The sequence below is a fragment of the Lupinus angustifolius genome, chromosome LG19, assembly GCF_001865875.1.
Source record: "Lupinus angustifolius cultivar Tanjil chromosome LG19, LupAngTanjil_v1.0, whole genome shotgun sequence".
Lineage (NCBI taxonomy): Eukaryota > Viridiplantae > Streptophyta > Magnoliopsida > Fabales > Fabaceae > Lupinus > Lupinus angustifolius.
Genome location: NC_032027.1, coordinates 14,686,795 through 14,703,211, shown reverse-complemented (window position 1 = coordinate 14,703,211; position 16,417 = coordinate 14,686,795). Strand labels below are relative to the sequence as shown.

The window sequence follows — 16,417 nt, the reverse complement described above, 5'->3', positions numbered from 1 at the left end:
TTAAAAATATGATAACTTTATGTGGTGTAACCATTACGTTAAAGCCCAATTCAAATATATAAGGTCCTGGCCAATTTTGGCATACAACCCTCATCCTCTATCAGTATAAAGTTTTTGTTCCTTTAAATAGAAATCTAATTTAGGAGTTACCTTCCAACTAAACTTGTAACTTAAAGTAATAAAATTGGTTTTAATAAGAGTTTAATTTCTATGCAATAATGGTGAAATAGTTTTTTAGTTAACATATTAACCGTATAAAAAATTATGTGGTCAATATATAAATATTAAACTATTTCTATAAAAAGCAAAGTAACATTCTCATTACTCTCTTGCACCACAAAAATATGCTCAAGTGTGGTGTATTTAAGGGTGGAAACAGGTCAGGTCGCCTATTAGGGGCTTATTACTTGACCTATAATAGGTCAGATCAAGTCAGGCTTTTTTGTTAAGAGATCAAACTCAGACTTTTTAAAAAGCCTATTTAGCTTAACAGGTCAGACTTTAGGTCATCTAAAAGGCCTATTAAGCCTAACAGGTCGGCCTATTTAGTTATATTATATAACAATGCTGAAATTATACTATTTTAATATAAGTAATATTATTATATATGTAATTTTAATATAAATACAAAAATATATTTTAACTATTAGAGTTAGATGGGCCTAGCCAAAAGTAAGCCTATTGGTCCATTCAAATATAGATATGAAGACTTATTTCATGATCATATAGTATATCAGACTTTTAAACAGACTAACAGGTCAGACTAGACTTTTAAACAGATCAGACCTAGGCTTTGAATTTTTATTTAAACAGACTAACAGATTAGACCCAGACTCCTATGTACTATATAGGCTCGGCTTGTTTAAAGCAAAGTCTGACCTGACCTGTTTCCGCTCATATGTGTGGATTGGCAAGTACTTATTCAGAAGATCACTATGAAGAGTTTGGCAACTACTAATCCAGAGCATATCTTTTTTCCTATATTGTGTGTCACTCTATTTGTCATGAAGTTTGATTGGTTGAAAAAAATATTTAAATTAAAATTTTAATTATTAAGTATTTTTTTGACCAATCAGAATTCATGACAAATAGAGTAACACAATATTGTGAGACAGAAGATGTGGTCTCTCATCTGACAAAAGTTGTTGCCAACTAATCCTTCAATTCAATGTGTAAGATCCTCTAGATCTCCACGATGACCAAAAGATCAAAGTTCGACTATTGGGAGTGACACTTGTTGGGAGGGACAGTCACACACCCCGAAACAGATTAATTCATTATCTAAAAGGTGAGGGGATGCCCTTAGTAGTACAAAAAAAAATATTGATTGATTCTTAAACTATGAAAAACTGTCAATAAAGCATTAGTCTTGTAAGACTCCGCTAGATCCTAGGATGACCAACATGTTTTCTGGGAGCAACACTTAAAAGAGGCAGTCACGCATCCTATAAGTGATTAGTAATTAATATGTACAAAAAAAACTGAAAAATTATATCTTAGCCCATACCTTCAAACATAATTTTGATTTTAATGTTCAGTTTCAATTTTCAAATTTTCCACCTTCAGTTTCATAACGAGTTTTAAAAGTTTTCTTTTACATCTTCTTAAAGGCAGCATCTTTTACTTTGTATTCATAATTCATATAAACTCAATGGCCTAGATAAATGATAGTTGGGAGTATGAGTATTTGCGGTTGATCGATTTTTAGGCAAAAAATGATCCGATTCAAACACGTAATTAGTATATGGTTTGGATCGGTCTGGTCTATTTATATTAAGATGTCCGATCCAAGTATAATATGCGGTTTCGGTTCGGTTTGGATCGGTTTTTTTTATAAAATATTAAAGTTGCATTTATATCCAAAACTCATAAAAATGACTGAATATTAAACATAAAACAACAATAAAAATAGTGTTCAACAACATTAAAATGTGTGTAACAATAGTATAAGTAAACAACATTATAAAATAATAATAAACAATAAGACAATAATAATAAAAGTAAAAAAATAGTAACAACAACAACAAGATATCAATAACAATAATACTTTCACAACAATAAAATTGATAATAAAATACCTAGTTAGAATAACACTTGAATCCTCTTTATTTGGATGTAGGATTGGTTTAAATTCTAAAAAAGTGTATCAAATATAATCATTATGATTTAAAACATATCAAAATATATATANGAAGACACTTAAAAGTATTACACACTTAAACTTTACATACTATTTCGGTCCGGTCTGGATCAGTTTGGATCCAAGAGGTGAAACCAAAATCCAGACCGGACCAATTCGTTTCTAAAAAATAAGTCCAACACGATTCAAATGCATTCGGTTTTTACAATTTCAATCTATTTTGGATCGGTTTTTGGTTTTATTGTTGAACCGGTCTGGATTTGAACATGGCGTCGTGATATTATAAAAAAATTGAATTCTGTTTGGGATAATAGTAAAACCCATTTCCGAATTACTTCAAAAGTATAAACAATTATGATTAAACTTTGATGATAACTCCGGATAAAAAGAAAAGATAATGATAAATATAAAAAGTGATTTATTAATATCTTACAGAACTTTTAAAGGAAAATATAATCCCTACAGTGTTATAAAAACTGGTTCGTGTCGGTAGATTCAACCGTGCCAAAACTGGTTATATTGGTTGGTTTTTAATTGAACATACCGGTCATCCCGACCAGTTTTTATTTAAAATACTTTTTAATAAATTGAAAAAATATTGATTTTTTTATTAATTTTTTAACATTAATAATAATATATTATATTTTTATATCTAATTTTATCGGTATGTGGTTTAATTAGTGAACCAGAACAGCTATACCACTATATTAATACCCTAATTGATTTGATGACCGATATGATATTCACAGCACTCAACCATGTAGAATTTAGACATCAATAAAAAACCAGACCTGTTTTAACCATGTTTGCAATTTATGTAATGTTTATAGAAAATTATGAGAAAATATAGCAACTGTATCAAAATATTACTATTATATTTGTGGATAAATTAACCCATGGTCCACACAGACATAGAAACTAAGATATAGATGCTATCTCAGACAATTTAGCAACAACACTATCTTCTTGTTCTTGTGTTCTTGTCTTAATAATTTTATGGAGATGGGTTCTTCAGCAAAGAGAGAAGAACAAATTATTCAAAATTCAACAATGAAACGAACTTCATCTAACCCTTCTCACTCTATGAGCAAAGCAATCGCTCAATACACCGAAGATGCTCGCCTCCACGCTGTTTTTGAACAATCCGGCGACTCCTTCAACTACTCTCACTCCACCCGCCTCACTACCACCACCGCTACCACCCACTTCGACGATTCCCTCCCTGAACAACAGATCACTGCCTACCTCCTCAAGATTCAGCGTGGCGGTACAATTCAGCCCTTTGGGTGCATGATCGCGGTTGATCAACCTTCCTTCCGTGTAATTGGTTATTCTGATAATGCCCGTGACATGCTTGGTATAACTCCTCAATCAGTTCCTAGCCTTGAGAGTCCTGAGATTTTGAGTGTTGGGACTGATGTTCGAACCCTTTTCACTCACTCTAGTGCGGCTTTGTTAGAGAAGGCTTTTGGGGCGCGTGAGATCACGCTCCTCAACCCGATTTGGGTTCATTCTAGAAGCTCTGGTAAGGCGTTTTATGGTATATTGCATCGGATTGATGTTGGTGTTGTTATTGATTTGGAGCCTGCTAGGATTGAAGACCCTGCACTTTCCATTGTTGGGGCAGTGCAGAGTCAGAAGCTCGCGGTCCGTGCTATTTCGTTGTTGCAATCACTCCCTGGGGGTGATGTTAAGCTTCTTTGTGATACTGTGGTTGAGAGTGTTAGGGAGTTAACCGGGTATGATAGGGTTATGGTTTATAAGTTTCATGAGGATGAGCATGGTGAGGTTGTTGCTGAGAGTAAGAGGGCTGATTTGGAGCCTTATATTGGTTTGCATTACCCCGCTACCGATATACCGCAGGCTTCGCGGTTTTTGTTTAAGCAGAATAGGGTTAGGATGATTGTGGATTGTCATGCTTCTCCTGTGAGGGTGGTGCAGGATGAGGCTCTTGCGCAACCTCTGTGTTTAGTTGGATCCACACTTCGTGCACCTCACGGTTGTCATGCTCAGTATATGGCTAATATGGGCTCCATTGCTTCGTTGGCGATGGCAGTTATAATCAATGGGAACGATGAAGAAGGTGTTGCTGGTCGTAGCTCAATGAGGCTTTGGGGATTGGTTGTTTGCCATCATACATCTGCTAGATGTATTCCTTTTCCTTTACGGTATGCTTGTGAGTTCCTGATGCAGGCCTTTGGGTTGCAATTAAATATGGAACTTCAATTGGCAGCACAGTCATTGGAGAAACGAGTTTTGAGGACGCAGACTCTCTTGTGTGACATGCTTCTCAGGGACTCTCCCACTGGCATTGTTACTCAGAGTCCTAGTATTATGGACTTGGTGAAGTGTAATGGGGCAGCTCTCTATTACCAAAGAAATTATTATCCCTTAGGTGTTACCCCAACTGAGTCTCAGATAAAGGACATCATAGAGTGGTTGTTGGCCTTCCATGGAGATTCGACGGGTTTAAGCACTGATAGTCTGGCAGATGCTGGGTACCCTGGTGCTGCCTTGCTTGGGGACACGGTTTGTGGTATGGCGGTTGCTTATATCACAGAAAAGGATTTTCTTTTCTGGTTCAGATCCCACACAGCAAAGGAGATCAAATGGGGTGGTGCGAAGCATCACCCAGAGGATAAGGATGATGGGCAGAGAATGGATCCCCGTTCTTCATTTAAGGCATTTTTGGAAGTGGTAAAAAGTCGCAGTTTGCCATGGGAGAATGCAGAAATGGATGCAATTCACTCGTTGCAGCTTATTCTGCGAGACTCTTTTAGAGATGCCGAGCATAGCAATTCTAAGGCTGTTGTACATGCCAATTTGTCAGATACAGAGTTGCAAGGGGTGGATGAACTGAGTTCCGTGGCAAGAGAAATGGTTAGATTGATAGAAACTGCCACTGCTCCCATATTTGCCGTTGATGTTGATGGCCGTATAAATGGGTGGAATGCAAAGGTTTCAGAATTGACAGGACTCCCAGTTGATGAGGCTATGGGGAAGTCCCTTGTACATGATCTAGTGTATAAGGAGTATGAAGAAACTGTAGACAAGCTTCTTTCTCATGCTTTAAGAGGTAGTCTTTCTAAAACCCTAGTTTTATGACCATTTCATTGAGTTTACTAGGTAGGAGAGCTCTGAGTAAACCATTAGGTTGGGCAAGCCAATCTGGCCATTTTGTGTTTGCCAAAGTTCTAGTTGTAAACACTGTGAAAGTCACTTTACACTTGCTTGGTAAAATGAAAATAAAATGTACTTCTTTTTCACTTGGTGTTTCAACCCTAGCTTTAGTTGGAAACCATTTTCACTGCATCATCTTTTTTCCACTTTCCTTCTTTCTGCTTACTCAACGTAGTGGGCCCAATGTCATTGAGCTTAGAAGTAAGTTGCTATTAACAGTTATGGACTATCTAGTTTGGCTTTATAAAAAAAGAGTTAAGTTTTGATAATTGGGTGTACTGTGGCATAACTTGAATTTAATTAGTACAGGTGAAGAAGATAAGAATGTTGAGATAAAGATGAAGATGTTTGGCTCGGAAAATCAAGATAAGGCAGTTTTTGTGGTGGTGAATGCTTGCTCCAGCAAGGATTATACAAATAATATAGTTGGAGTATGCTTTGTTGGTCAGGATGTTACAGGTCAAAAAATTGTAATGGACAAGTTCGTTAACATACAAGGTGACTACAAGGCTATTATACATAGCCCAAATCCGTTAATCCCTCCCATTTTTGCATCCGACGATAACACATGTTGCTTAGAGTGGAACACTGCCATGGAAAAGCTTACTGGTTGGGGCCGTGCTGATGTCATTGGAAAAATGCTTGTAGGAGAGGTTTTTGGTAGTTGCTGCCCATTGAAGGGTTCAGATGCTATGACAAAGTTCATGATTGTCTTGCACAATGCTCTTGGTGGACAAGATACTGATAAATTCCCTTTTTCATTTCTCGACCGGCATGGAAAATATGTGCAAGCTTTCTTGACTGCAAATAAGAGGGTTAACATGGATAGTCAGGTCATTGGGGCTTTTTGCTTTATGCAAATTGTGAGTCCTGAACTTCAACATGCTCTGAAAGTCCAGAAACAACAGGAGAAGAATTGCTTTGCTAGGATGAAAGAGTTAGCTTATATTTGTCAAGAAGTAAAGAATCCTTTGAGTGGCATATGCTTTACAAACTCTCTTTTGGAGGCCACAGGCTTGACTGATGAACAAAAGCAGCTTCTTGAGACGAGTGCTGCTTGTGAGAAGCAAATGTTAAAGATAATACGGGATGTTGATCTGGACACTATCGAGGATGGGTGAGATTTCTGAGCAATCATTTAAAATATTTTATTTTAAGATCGTCCTGACACTCTTAGAATACAAAACATAGACACTGACAGTGGGACGCACCAAATTCTTTAAATTGTAGGATACTAACACGACACATCTATGTTTTATTAGTATGTCATGAAGTTTTATGATGTATTGCTTCGATCTGACAACATACTGCAGCGACTGTTGCCTATTGGATTCTTCTAGTATACCACCAGCAGTTTGTCAAACTCTCTTGTTTCACATGTTTGTCCATGATGTGAATCAATTTCACTTGTTTTCTATGTACTTAATCAGTTCTATCTTTTGCTATACCATGCTATGCTAGTAGGATGATACTTTCTTGTTTTACCGCGTTTGGTAGTTAAATTTAGTAAACTTACCAACTTTAATGTGCCTCTAAACTTATTGCACTTTTTTCTTTAGAGAAAGACAAGACTCATGTAGTTATTTTCTTTTCGAGTTAGGTCCTTGGAGCTTGAAAAGGGGGAGTTCTTGCTTGGGAATGTCATAAATGCAGTTGTTAGCCAAGTAATGTTATTGCTAAGAGAAAGAAATTTACAGTTGATTCGTGATATTCCCGAAGAAATCAAAACATTGGCTCTTTATGGTGATCAATTGAGGATTCAACAAGTCTTAGCTGATTTTTTATTGAATATGGTGCGCTACGCTCCATCTCCAGATGGCTGGGTAGAGATTCATGTATGTCCAAGAATAAAACAAATTTCTGATGGGCTGACTCTTCTCAACGCCGAATTTAGGTATGGTGGCATGATCTTCAGGTCTTTAATTATTCCCCCCTTAATGAGTGTCACGTGTAATGATAACAACCTTGATTCATAAGCCTCGGTTTAATTTGATACATTAATATTCTGAACCTGCATAGATCGCTGTCCTAAAATCTAATCTTCACATTATTTTCAAGTGGATACCATTTAAGTTATTGTGTTTTGTTTTCTTTTCTGTCAAGGATGGTATGTCCTGGTGAAGGTCTTCCTCCTGAACTGATCCAAGATATGTTCCACGGCAGTCGGTGGGTGACTCAAGAAGGGTTAGGGCTGAGCATGAGCAGAAAGATTTTAAAGTTAATGAACGGTGAAGTCCAATACATCAGGGAGGCAGAAAGGTGCTACTTCTTGATTCTTCTTGAATTACCGGTGACGCGGCGAGGCTCTACGAGTACTAATTAGGTGTTAAAGCCTGGGCACCACCATTGATGTTGAGCATTAGATAAGCTCATTGTCATAGACCCAGATTATGCTCACTACCTAACAATGCAATTTAAGGAACTAGCATTTGAGCAAAAGCTGATTTGGCTGGCTTAACCAGTCACATGTAATTCTTCCAAATTGAATTGTTATGTTGCACCCTATCAAAACTTGTTGGGTACATCAAGAGTGACTAGTTAATTTGTACTTGTGTAGCTATAAGTGTAACTTTAAATCTTTCTCATAAAGTAATGGAAAAGTTTTTTACTCTACCAATGCATCATCCACCATATTATATTGTTTAGTGTAAAAGTTTATTAGGTGAAGTTGGTTTACTAATTATCATTTACATTAATCTCATAATTTAACTATTGTTGTTGAAACTTTAAAATATTTTTTTAACATATGACCCATATATTGCACATGTAGGAAATACTAATAATTATACACTAGAAATATATTTTTTACACTTAAATTTAATTACGAAAAAAATAGTTTTATTCATTTAAAGTGTAAGGTAAACTATCAATACATTATCTATCAATTAATTAAAAATAATATACAGTAGATGATGCATATAAAACAACTTATTACTAAGAATAAGGTGTAGATCACATTGATCTATTAATTTCAGATAAGAGAAAAGATTAAATATTCAATTTTTATGAGTGATATTTGTTAGAAGAGACATCTATACCTACTAAGATAGAATTAGTTCCATAGAATACTTTTAGTTATAAAAAAACAAATATTATCTATCATTTAATTAAAATGAATGATGTATATTAAACTCTTCAATTATTAAGTACAACCTTTGTTGTATCAACTTATTGATCCCACAAAATACCCATTTTTTTATCAGCTAAAAAAGTAGGTAGATTCAGGTCTTAATAAGGATGAGACCAGAGAGATATTTTAGAAAGAAGAAAGTAAACAAAACAGAGAAACCAGAAAATATCTTCTGAAAATAGATTTAAAATAAGGTAGTTGAGGTATGTATACATAAGAGAGAATAAAGATCTTGTTGACCCTCTTTCCCTTTCAATTCAAAAAAAGTTTATAATTTTACATTTAAGTAATCCAATTAAATTCAACCCATTTTTGTTCATCATTTATTCTTGTCCTGTGAACTTGTTTTTCCAACATTCTAAGACTCTGATAAAGAGAGATTCTGATCTCTAAGTGTTTGTGAATATTACTGAGTGAAAAGTCAACAACAAAAATATGGGAAATCCAGAAGTTGTAGAAGAAAGAGAGATTCTTCTGAAGAAGATTAAAGACCTTGAAGCTGTTCAAGTTGACCTGAAACAAGAGATGTCAAAACTCAAGCTTTCATCATCATTTAAGGATCTTCATCAACAACAACAACAACACCATCATCATCATAGGCATAGGTCTCATTCACTTTCACCACAACGTTCAAGGTTGAGAAAGGAAGCACCACCACCAGTTGCATCTAATAAAGCTTCATCATCATCTTCTTCTTCTTCCCCTTTGCAGAGGGAAAGTAAGAGTGATGAGCTTCAACACCATGGTTCTGTGAACCTCACTGATAGGGAGTGTCTCAATATATTGCAGTCAATGGGTCATTCTCTTCATATATTGGATCTTCAATGCCGAATCATATACTGGTCAGTAAGTATTCTTCTCTCCCCTTTATTTTGGTTCTAATTGTAGTTCATAAAGTTGGTAGCTTTTTGTTTGGTCTTTTTATAGAATAATCACTTCTAGCATTTAGGGTATGTTTAGGATAGTTGTGAAAATTAGATTATTTCAATAATTGATTATATTATAGGTATGATCAATTAATTTATAGACATGTTTGGCTAGAGTATTAAAACTTTTACCTGGGGAAAAGAAGGTAAATTAATAAGCTTTTAAGAGAACAAAAATGTTTTTGCCAGAATCGCTTTTCGAAAATCACATTTTCAAGCCTAAACAAATGACCCTTAGTTATGTCAGGTGTTTATTATTGTTGCAAATTACAGAAAAATGCTCTTTTTAACCACTTTGCAGGAACCCCAGTGCTGAAAATCTGTATGGTTATGTAGCAGCAGAAGTTCTTGGCAGGGATGGGATTGAGCTGCTTATAGATCCCAAGGATTTTGGTTTAGCTAGTGATGTATTCAATCGTGTCACGATGGGAGAGAGCTGGACTGGCCAGTTCCTTTTGAAGAATAAGATTGGGGACAAGTTTTTAGCCGCGGCAACCAATACACCTTTCTACGACGACGGTGGAAACTTGGTTGGGATTATTTGTGTCTCCAGTGATTCAAAACCCTTTATTGCAATGAAAGTTCCATTTTCAGGTGTAAAAAATGCTGAACTAGATTCAGGTTCCACCCATCCTAGAATTAGCATTACAAGTAAACTTGGACTTGACTCTCAGCAGCCACTTCAAGTTGCTCTAGCATCAAAAATTTCAAATTTGGTTAGTCATTTTACATATAAAACCATTTATGATCCTTCACTTTAACAGCTTTAGCTTTTACGAAAGCTGGTTATTTATTGATATGATATCAGAGTCTCTATGACCAAATGGTCTAAAGTTCAATCTTTGTTGCCTGCATTCTTCGAATAAAAATTTGATACGTCAAGGTAGGTAGCTTGTGTGTTGTCTAGGCTTTAATCCCAAAGGGTTCTTGTATGAAGGGGCGAGTTACATATAAAACCATTTTTGAGCCACTTAATAGCTTAAAGCTTAAGGGAGAGTTGGTTCTTGACATTCATGTTTTTTGCATTCATTCATGTTTATGTATTTAACAATAGCTTGGTATGACTTGATGTTACAACCACTAAAACAGGCATCAAAGGTGAGTAACAAGGTTAAGTCAAGAATCTGGACAGGAGAAGATAATCTCAATCGTGAAGGTGGGAGCGGAGAAAGTCATCATTCTGAGCACATTTTCTCAGACTCTGCTCTTTCTGATCAGAGAGAAGATGCCAATTCCAGTGGAGCTAGCACTCCTAGAGGAGATCTGCAACCATCTCCTTTTGCTGTATTTTCTCATGTTGACGAGAAATGCCAAGGGAATTCTCTGAGAGACTCTGGCAATGAGAATGAAGGAAAACCTATTCACAAGATCATGGCTTCTAAGGCTGAAGCATGGATTCAAAAGAGAACATTATCATGGCCATGGAGAGCAAATGGTCGGGAAGGATCTGAGCCAAGGAATGTTCATGTTGCTTGGCCTTGGTTGCCGAGTGATCAAGAAAATGAGTCAGTTAATCATAAGAATGTTTCTTATGGGTTGAAGCTTGAGACCCAGGCAGTTGAAAGTAATCAACATGTTAATAATGAGGCTTCAGGATCCTGGTCATCCTTTAATGTTAACAGCTCAAGTAGTATCAGCAGCTGTGGAAGTAGCAGCAGTTGTCCTACCAATAACAAAATGGATGCCAACACTGATTGCTTGGATTATGAAATTTTGTGGGAGGACTTGACGATTGGAGAACAAATTGGGCAAGGTGTCATGTTCTTAACTAAAGTGCCATGCATGAGAAAATAAATTTTGACAAAATCTATGCATCAACAATAGATGAACATCTGTTTAAACAACCTTGACATGTTATCTATATTTAGAGCTCTTATTTTTGAAGTTCGTCCTTATGAGGCCATGATAATTTGGAGCCCATTCTTGCAAACCTATATAGTTGTCAATGGTTATTATGCATTGGTATGCTATACCTGCTTTCTATTTAACTGTCTGTTGTTTTATTGCAGGTTCTTGTGGAACTGTTTATCATGCTCTGTGGTATGGATCGGTATGTTCTTTTCTCTTCCTCTAATTTCTGGTTTGAAGTTATTGCATTATTTAGGATATTCTACCATGCAATTTATTGGAAAATTATTTGACATTTTTTCATTCTCCCATTTTGACTGTAAACTTATTAAGTTTCTGATATATATTCATATATTGTGCAAATTGATTTTTGCAGCTGCTATTACTAGCATTTATATTTAGTACACTGATGTCCCTTAATGTGTTGAATCAAACATTTAATTAAGGCACCATCAGACTTTTGGATGGTTTGTGAAATGTGTATTGTGAATGTAAACTAAATTTTGCTGCCTGCTAATCTGGTTTCAACTTACATTCATGTTCTACAGGATGTTGCCGTCAAGATTTTCTCAAAGCAATATTCAGATGATGTGATAATGTCCTTCAGACAAGAGGTCTGCTTTCTCAAAGCAATATTCAGATGTTTATTGTGGTGGGAAACAGACTAAATCCTTTTTAGAGGAAGTTAGCGTATGTTTAAATAAACACCAAGGTTTTGGTTGCTAATCTTATTGGGAAATAAAATTTGATTAGAATATATAATAGGGTTTTATTCTGTGGATTTTACTTTGACGATGTTTGCAAAATGAAATCATCTTCACTGCCTCTTTTTATAAGGTCTATTGCTTTTATGTATCACACTAATCCTCATGCATGTTGGACACTCTTAATATGTGAAGTTGGTTCCATCTACCAATTACCAACCATATGTGTGTCTGAGAGATTGCTTCACGAGATTTGGTTAAATTCAACAAGGGTCAATAATAGTTCTGTTAAGTCTGCAGTAACAGCTATTTTATTTGTACTACCCATATATAGGGTCTTCATATTTGTCATACTTATTGTTTCCCTCATGATAACTGATATTATAATCCAATTTACCTTGGTCCCATGTATACCGACACTGGTGTTATCACTAGGATTGACTTGTATTTGTAAGTTTCACAATTCCCAATAGTAAATTAGTTTTTATTTATTTATTTCAATTAATAGAATTGGTGAAACCGTAATTGGAAGAATACTGAAACCATGCTTGTAATGGTGGAGCCATAGCTATGACAGGGGTTTGATATGTATGTACTATCTTGTAATGTAGCCAGCATGGAGCTCTTGTTCTCCCAGTTCTTCATGTTTTCTCTCTATGATATTTTTTGCTTCAATTTGCACAATGAGATATATTCCATTTTAAATTGAGTGATTTCTGTGAGTAATTTAACCTCGAGCTGTCTTGAGTTATCGTTGTATAACATTGATTTGGCAATGTCTTCTTTATGAAGGTATCTGTCTTGAAAAGACTTCGTCATCCAAATATTCTCCTCTTTATGGGGGCAGTGACTTCACCTCAACATCTATGCATCGTGACAGAGTTTTTCCCACGGTTTGTCTTGAACTTTATCTCTGACTCGCTTTATGATGAGCATTCTGATTCTTGTTCGATGTGCAATCTTGTTACAACTGTTGATTTTCTGATTATTGTTTCTTTCATTTGTATTTTATCAATTTAGTGGAAGCTTGTTTCGTATGCTTCAGAGAAACGCAGCCAAACTTGACTGGAGACGGCGAGTTCAAATGGCGTTAGATATAGTGAGTACTTAAAAGGAATCATTATGGCCAAAACATCTCTCTCTCTCTCTCTCATTTTAAATAGAGATATCTCATTCTTTGAAACTGGTCCTTTTTTTATCTCCTCTCTCTTTTCCTTCTTGAATTTTTTTAAAAGCATCTCTCACTGTGATTGAAGCAATGTTGTATGCTTACTTTTTCTACAGGCGAGAGGTGTAAATTATCTTCATCATTACAACCCCCCTATCATTCATCGAGATCTGAAGTCTTCAAATATTCTAGTTGATAAGAATTGGACTGTGAAGGTGTGTCACTTGTCACTTTTCTTTTTAATTCTTCTTATGCTGGGGTTGTTTCTTTTACTTGGCTGCTCTGGGCTTTATAACATTGTTTTCTACTTAGCTGGACAATATCTTAATCATGTATTAATTTACCAGGTTGGTGATTTTGGTCTTTCTCGTCTTAAGTATGAAACATTTCTCACAACTAAGACCGGAAGGGGCACGGTAGGCTGCATTTTCTGTGAGCCATAAGATCTTTGATCTGTTTGAAATTATCACTGATGTATAGTCAAAATATATTTCCTGATTTTACATGCTTTTTTTCTGCTGTGTAGCCCCAGTGGATGGCACCAGAAGTTCTTCGAAATGAACCCTCGGATGAAAAGTATGTCTGCCCTATGCCCTCAGTTGCTCTCTATTGTGTGTGTTCTTACCAAAATTCCAGTATGGATATTCTAATTTGGCTACTTCTTGGGAACATCAGGTCTGACGTTTACAGCTTTGGGGTGATATTGTGGGAACTTGCGACTAAAAAGATCCCTTGGGATACTCTAAACATAACACAGGTATTGTTTTCTTGTGTACATCAACCATGAAAACTTGTCAAAATCAAAAGATATACAAAGGTATATGATAGTTTTGCTTACCAAATGAAAAAGCCATCAAAATTTTTGGTCTTCACTGTTAGAACCTTTTAATCTTATTAGATTCCTCGTTCTAGTGCTTGAAAATCAACAATCTTACCTTAGAGAATACAAATTAGCGTTTAAAATTGCTTCATCGTATTGCTGTCTGTTTAGTTACTAATTTACACTACACTAGTAACTGAAACTTTTTATTTATTTGTTTTTTTGCACATTTCCTTCTGATTCCACATAAAAATTATTTTGCGATTATGTTTCATTGTCATCTCATACTCAACGGTGCATATATGAACAAAAGTTTCCCTGAGACGCTTGCAGGTTACTGGAGCTGTAGGGTTTATGAACCATCGGCTAGAAATTCCAGAAGATGTTGAGCCACAGTGGGCTTGTATAATTAAGAGCTGCTGGCATAGGTCTGCATTCTTATCACACTATCATACTTTCTACTTTTCTATTTCTTTCCCATAGCTGTGATTATCCAAGCATAAATGTTATTACTATTGCAAAAGATCATTGATAAATTTAAATGTTATTTGTGTCATAATACTTGATCAGTTTGCCTAAATTTGATATTTTCATTATCTCTAGACGAGTTACCATCGAAATTGTTTGCCTTCACTGTTGGGACCTTTTAATCTTGTTAGATTCATCGTTCCACTGCTTCTCTTATTTCTTTCAATAGATATTGTTGTGTGTTAGAGTCTCACATCGGTTGAATAATGAATTAGCTTTCTCAATGTACATACTTTGATCAACAGTCATACTGCATTACTTGAAAGACAATTGTGCATTTACCTTCTTATGCTAACAGCTAACGTAAAACTTTGTCTATGACTAACGACCAGTGATTCAGCTTGTCGGCCAACATTCGAGGAACTTTTAGAAAGGCTTAAAGAGCTGCAGAAACAGTTTGCTGTTAAGTTTCAGGCAGCATCCCGGTCGAATGGCCGGGAAAGGACTCAAAAGGAGTCCTAGACACAGCTTTTCAGATTGTTTCCATTTTGTCACTTGCAGCAGATGATGCATAAGGAATTTTTTGCACATGAATTCATTGATGAATGATGAGTTTGTAGAAACAGCTGGTTTTGGAGCCCTACAGCAATTCTAGTTCTAATTCTTGGCACCATATGAAGGTGGAAAAATAATTAAAAAGTGGGAAAAACCAAACTACATTTTAGTCATATTATGTTATCTTTAATGTCATCATAGAAGTTCTTTAACATATTAGTGATAATGGATGCTTGGATTCTTGTGAATAGGTTTCCACTATCAGCATTGTAATTTTATATGGAAAATGTTGTACTACTATTTAGTTGTATAGAAGGTAGAAAAAAGAGAAAACACAAGAAGTTTCATTTTAGTGTATACTTCCTTGTGTATTTTCTATGACACCATTTTGGGTAATTTCACATAAATCGAATTAAGGAGCTACTCAATATTGTTTGTAACATTAAACTTGTTAGCAACTAAACTTAGTTTTCCAAAATTGTCATAGATTCATTCATTTCCCTTTTCACTTAATTAACTAAAAAATTTCTTTTTCAATCAATTTACTATAAAATCAATTAATGTATATAAAATTTTGAAACTATTTCTATTAAAAATGACAGAAATTAAAATCTCAAGAGTTTTATAAAATATATATTGGAAATCATATTATCAATTTCATTATTTTTACATAAGAAACTTATCCACTTTATCAGAAAAATATAAGTTATTCCTATGTGTTAGTTATATTTCCTATGCAACTCCACTTCCAAAATTCAAAGGAAAAGCTTTAGCTTTTAATATCACTTTCAGATCAAATTTTGTTGCAAAACAATTAGTATTTTCCATACCTTAAAGTAATGTCATGGTTGGATCTGTATCATTACCCACTTGTGAAGCAACAAGGGCATTCAAAACATCTATATTGATTGGTCTGTTTCATTTTCAATTTATTGAATGAGGATTGTGATTTAAGCAATAATAATTAATAATTTCAACTAGAAGGTTTAAGGTTTTGTCACTCATAGTGGAAATTAGTGGGATTTGCACACAGAAATAGATACTAACTGTATAATCATTTTAATTTAAAAAATAGTATCCTAATTCTAAGGGAAATCGTTAACATGCAAGATTTGTGATTTAATTCTTATATTTTAAATAATGTGTAAAAATGATCGTGTAATATGTAAATGTTTTAATATAATATTGAAAATAAGAGTGTAAATAAATTGTAAGTCATTAGTATTATTATGAAAATTAAGGGGATTTTTAAATTAAACACTCAAATTACATTTTCGAGAATTACTCAGCAAACTATATTGTTATTACAGTTTTCAGTTATTTCTTCATGATTTTCTAAAAATATTCTTAGCAAACTTGATTGAAATTATTATAAAAATATTCTCAATCAAGTTTGTAGTGTTGTTATATATAACTTTCCATGTGTGAATCAACCTTGGGATTGGGAGGTTTCATGCCGGGAAGAAGATTAGCAATGA

General features: G+C 34.9%; 2 protein-coding genes across 6 annotated transcripts; both read left to right on the top strand.

Moving 5' to 3' along the window:
• LOC109334170 (phytochrome B-like) lies at positions 3,050 to 7,923 on the top strand. Its single transcript, XM_019569763.1, has 4 exons — positions 3,050 to 5,216; positions 5,630 to 6,437; positions 6,921 to 7,214; positions 7,424 to 7,923. Exons 1-4 carry the CDS (start codon positions 3,137 to 3,139, stop codon positions 7,641 to 7,643), a joined length of 3,402 nt encoding a protein of 1,133 aa, XP_019425308.1. The 5' UTR covers positions 3,050 to 3,136; the 3' UTR covers positions 7,644 to 7,923.
• On the top strand, positions 8,562 to 15,293 carry LOC109334171 (serine/threonine-protein kinase EDR1-like). 5 transcript variants are annotated; one of them, XM_019569766.1, is made up of 14 exons: positions 8,562 to 8,644; positions 8,865 to 9,292; positions 9,678 to 10,092; positions 10,466 to 11,129; positions 11,386 to 11,426; positions 11,773 to 11,838; positions 12,721 to 12,821; positions 12,949 to 13,027; positions 13,213 to 13,311; positions 13,444 to 13,512; positions 13,623 to 13,672; positions 13,772 to 13,853; positions 14,250 to 14,344; positions 14,777 to 15,293. In XM_019569766.1, exons 2-14 carry the CDS (start codon positions 8,886 to 8,888, stop codon positions 14,904 to 14,906), a joined length of 2,298 nt encoding a protein of 765 aa, XP_019425311.1. In that variant the 5' UTR covers positions 8,562 to 8,644; positions 8,865 to 8,885; the 3' UTR covers positions 14,907 to 15,293. The 5 variants fall into 5 exon arrangements, with proteins under 5 accessions (XP_019425311.1, XP_019425310.1, XP_019425312.1 ...); XM_019569765.1 differs by having other exon boundaries at positions 8,575 to 8,653; XM_019569764.1 differs by lacking the exon at positions 8,562 to 8,644 and having other exon boundaries at positions 8,666 to 9,292.